The sequence below is a fragment of the Chrysochloris asiatica genome, unplaced genomic scaffold, assembly GCF_000296735.1.
Source record: "Chrysochloris asiatica unplaced genomic scaffold, ChrAsi1.0 scaffold00024, whole genome shotgun sequence".
Lineage (NCBI taxonomy): Eukaryota > Metazoa > Chordata > Mammalia > Afrosoricida > Chrysochloridae > Chrysochloris > Chrysochloris asiatica.
In genome coordinates, this window is record NW_006408542.1 from 15,799,247 (window position 1) to 15,802,945 (window position 3,699).

Below are 3,699 nucleotides of genomic sequence, written 5' to 3' on the forward strand. Positions count from 1 at the left end.
AGGTTCACATGAGTCTATTGAACTTTGTAGGGCTTAGCTTGCAGCTTGATTGCTGTTTTTCCCTCACTTCCCCTTATTGGTAACAAATGTAGTCAGCAATCAGAGTGTGTATTCCCATTGAGTCTTAGTCTTGGAAGGGGTTTACACTGAGGGGACCTGACCACTTACCTTGATCTGAATTTTTTTAAAGAAGTAGACTGCTAGTCCTTTCTTCCAAAGCGTCTCTGGTGGACTTGAACTACCAACTTTTCAGTTAGCAAAAGAATGAGTTAACCACCAGAGTCTTCTTTTGGTACCATTGTTGTTGTTGTGTGCCGTTGTTGTGTGCTGTTAAGTCAATTCCAACTTATAGCAACCTTACATGACAGTGTAGAATTGCCCCATAAAGTTTCCAAGATTTTAAGGAAGTAGATTGCCACATTGAGCTCCTTTCTTTTCTAGTAGGCATTCAACATTCTGCTTGTGTTTTATGCTTAGAGCCCATTGCAATTCAGATGAATTACGTTTCATGTAACATGTGGCTAGTGGCTGCTGTGCTGTATGTATAGTGTACCTTAGACCCTGTGCCCAGTGAGAGTAGGGGTCTGGGTGTGATTCGTCTTTGGACCTTGACACTTAGCCTAGTAACTGACTTGGAGTAGGTGTTTAAAATCCATGTGTATAATAAACTACTCACACTGTAGTTTTGGGGAGTGTGGTGGCTCTGTAGCATAAACACTTGACTGTGAACCACAATTTCTGCAGTTTGAGCCTACCATTTGCTCCATGGGAGAAAGATGAAGCTTTCTGATCCCACAAAGATTTACAGTCTCTTAAACTCTATACAGGATCATTGAGTTGGAACCGACTCAACGGCACTTAACAACAACTGTAGTTTTGCTTTTAAATATAGAATTTGAACAAGTAACTGATACTTTTTTTTGATGTTATGTATCTATGTTAAAAGGAGGCACAGTGATTAAGTACTCAGCTGCTAATCAAAAGGCCAAGCAGTTCAACGTCCCCAGCCACTCATGGGACAAAGATGTAACTCTCTACTTCCATAAAGATGACAGTATTGATAGACCATGTGGAAGCTCTATTCTGTCTCATAGGGCTGTTATGAGTTAAAATTGACTCGATGACAATGGATTTGTTGGGGTTTTCTTGGTTTGATCTGTGTTAAAGATCAAAAGATATTGCATGCAACAATTTGATAGTTTGTAGAGGTTGTTGTCATTAAGTGTCATCAAATCGCTTCTGACCCATAACAAGGAGTGGCTGGTGAGCTTGAACCATCGACCTTGTGGATCAAACCAACTTTGTAGTCCAGTGCATTAACCATATCCTTTGTAGAGGTAGAACTTGTTATTTGAATTTTATTCAGTTTGAACAAATATTTCTGGCTTTAGTATAAATACCTGCATTATAGACCTAATTCCTTTTATTTTAAATCCTTCAATTACATTTAAAAAAGAAGCAAACAATGCCTTGTCTCCAGTGATGCCAGAGATGGAGGCAGAGACAATGACGTGGAGAGATGAAGCAGTTGGGGACTTAAGACCCAGAGAGGGAGAGGGGCTGTGTGCTGATGACGCATGGAGGGGATTGTGGCCATGGCAATGAAACAATATATGATAGGATGAATGTAAAGCTAATATCCTCCCATGTAAACTATCACATAATTCACAATAAAACATTAAAAAAAAAAAGAAGCAAACAAACATAAAATTATTTATATGCAGAATTTATATGTGGCCGTGACTTTTTTTCTTCAGGCATTCAAGATAAACTTGACTACATCATGAATCTGAACGTAAAAACTGTTTGGATTACTTCATTTTATAAATCATCCCTTAAAGATTTCCGACATGGTGTTGAAGATTTCCAAGAAATTGATCCCCTTTTTGGAACGATGAAAGATTTTGAGAATCTGCTTGCAGCCATACATGATAAAGGTAAATTAATTGGAAGCCGGGTGGGAGTTGAGAAAAGCATTTCTTCAAATGCTTACTTAAAGGACCCACCCCCACCCCTGCCCTCAACTGTCATTTATTATTCTAATATGATCTTTTCCTAACATTTGCAATGTTTTCATTCCTAAGGTTTAAAATTAATCATTGATTTAATACCAAACCACACCAGTGATAAGCATGCTTGGTTTCAATTGAGTCGGAACCGGACAGGAAAATATACTGATTATTATATCTGGCATGACTGTACCCACACAAATGGCATAACCACACCGCCCAACAACTGGGTAAGTACCACCTTTCCTGATGTACAAAGGGAAATGGGCAGATCTTAAATGATTAAACTGGTTATTTATAAAGCCCTTTTAAAGAAAAAAAAAATGAATGGATGTACTTTATGTCAAAGGAAACACTTCCCAGAGAGATAGAAATAAGATACCCAAGCCTTCTAATGTCAATTAGAGTTCTGCTTTCACTGTAGTGCTGATGTGTTCTGGAAAATCAAAATCTATATCTCATTACCCTTTCCTCACACCATGTCCAACTTAGATTTCATGTCTCAGCAGTACAATAACTGTCTTGCTACTCTTTGCCTTTCTGACTTTTTGACACATACAGACACACCCACCTCCACCTAACAAAACCTAAGCTTTATTTATATAAATGGATCCAACCGTTATCTACCTTCTGTTTGCTGGACCCTTGGCATCTGAGCCTCTGGAGCTTTGAATTGGAATGAACAGATTTGGAGTTCTGGTCTAGAGACATCACATCTGAATTCAGCCTTCCTATCCTCTTGAAAATTTTACTAAATCCAAGTTTTCTCTCTGCTGTTCAAGAACTCTTTAAAGTGTTCAAGAGCAAAGATATCATTCTCCTGGCTTGGCCTGACCTAAGCCATGATAGTGTCAATCACCTCATATGCACGTGAAAGCTGGATGTTGAATAAGGAAGACTGTAGAAGAACTGATACATTTAAGTTATGATGTTGGAGAAGAGTATTGAAAATACCATGGACTGCCAGAAGAAGAAACAAATCTGTGTTGGAAGATGTACAACCAGAATGCTCCTTGGAAGCCAGGATAATGCAACCTCATCATGATGTCGCTGGAGGACATCAAGCTTGGAAAAAATGGAGAGTCAACAAAAAAGAGGAAGACCCCCAGTGAGATGGATTGACACAGTTGTTGTTGTTAGGTGCCATCGAGTCAGTACCAACTCATAGCGACCTTATGCACAGCAGAATGAAATACTGCCGGACCCTGGGCCAACCTCATTACTGTTGCCACGCTTGAGTCCATTGATGCTGCCACTGGCCAATCCATCTCACTGGGGGTCTTCCTCTTTTTCTCTGACCCTCCACTTTACCAAACATGATATCCTTCTCCAGGGGCTGGTCCCTCCTGACAATATGTCTGAAGTATGAGAAACAAAATTTGGCCATCTTGACTGCACTTCGTCCAAAACGGATCTATTGGTTCTTTTGGCAGCCCATGACACTTTCAGTATTTTCCTTCAACACCATAACTCAAAAGCATCAATTCTTCTATAGTCTTCCTTATTCACTGTCCAGCTTTTGCATGCATATGAGGTTATTGAAAATACCATTGCTTGGGTCAGGAGCACCTTAGTCCTCAAGCTGACATACTTACTCTTCAACACTTTAAAAAGGTCTAATGCAGCAGGTTTGCCTAATGCAATACGTCATTTGATTTCTTGACTGCTGCTTCCATGAGTGTTGATAGTT

At 39.6% G+C, this 3,699-nt stretch overlaps 1 protein-coding gene across 1 annotated transcript in view; it reads left to right on the top strand.

Annotated features, from left to right (window-relative positions):
• The window catches only part of SLC3A1 (solute carrier family 3 (amino acid transporter heavy chain), member 1), a 79,303-nt gene that overhangs the window by 4,214 nt on the left and 71,390 nt on the right, over positions 1–3,699 (top strand). Inside the window, exons 2-3 of the mRNA XM_006839408.1 lie at positions 1,758–1,937; positions 2,085–2,239. Of these exons, the coding sequence (XP_006839471.1) occupies positions 1,758–1,937; positions 2,085–2,239 (335 nt within the window). The remainder of the gene's footprint in view (positions 1–1,757; positions 1,938–2,084; positions 2,240–3,699) is intronic.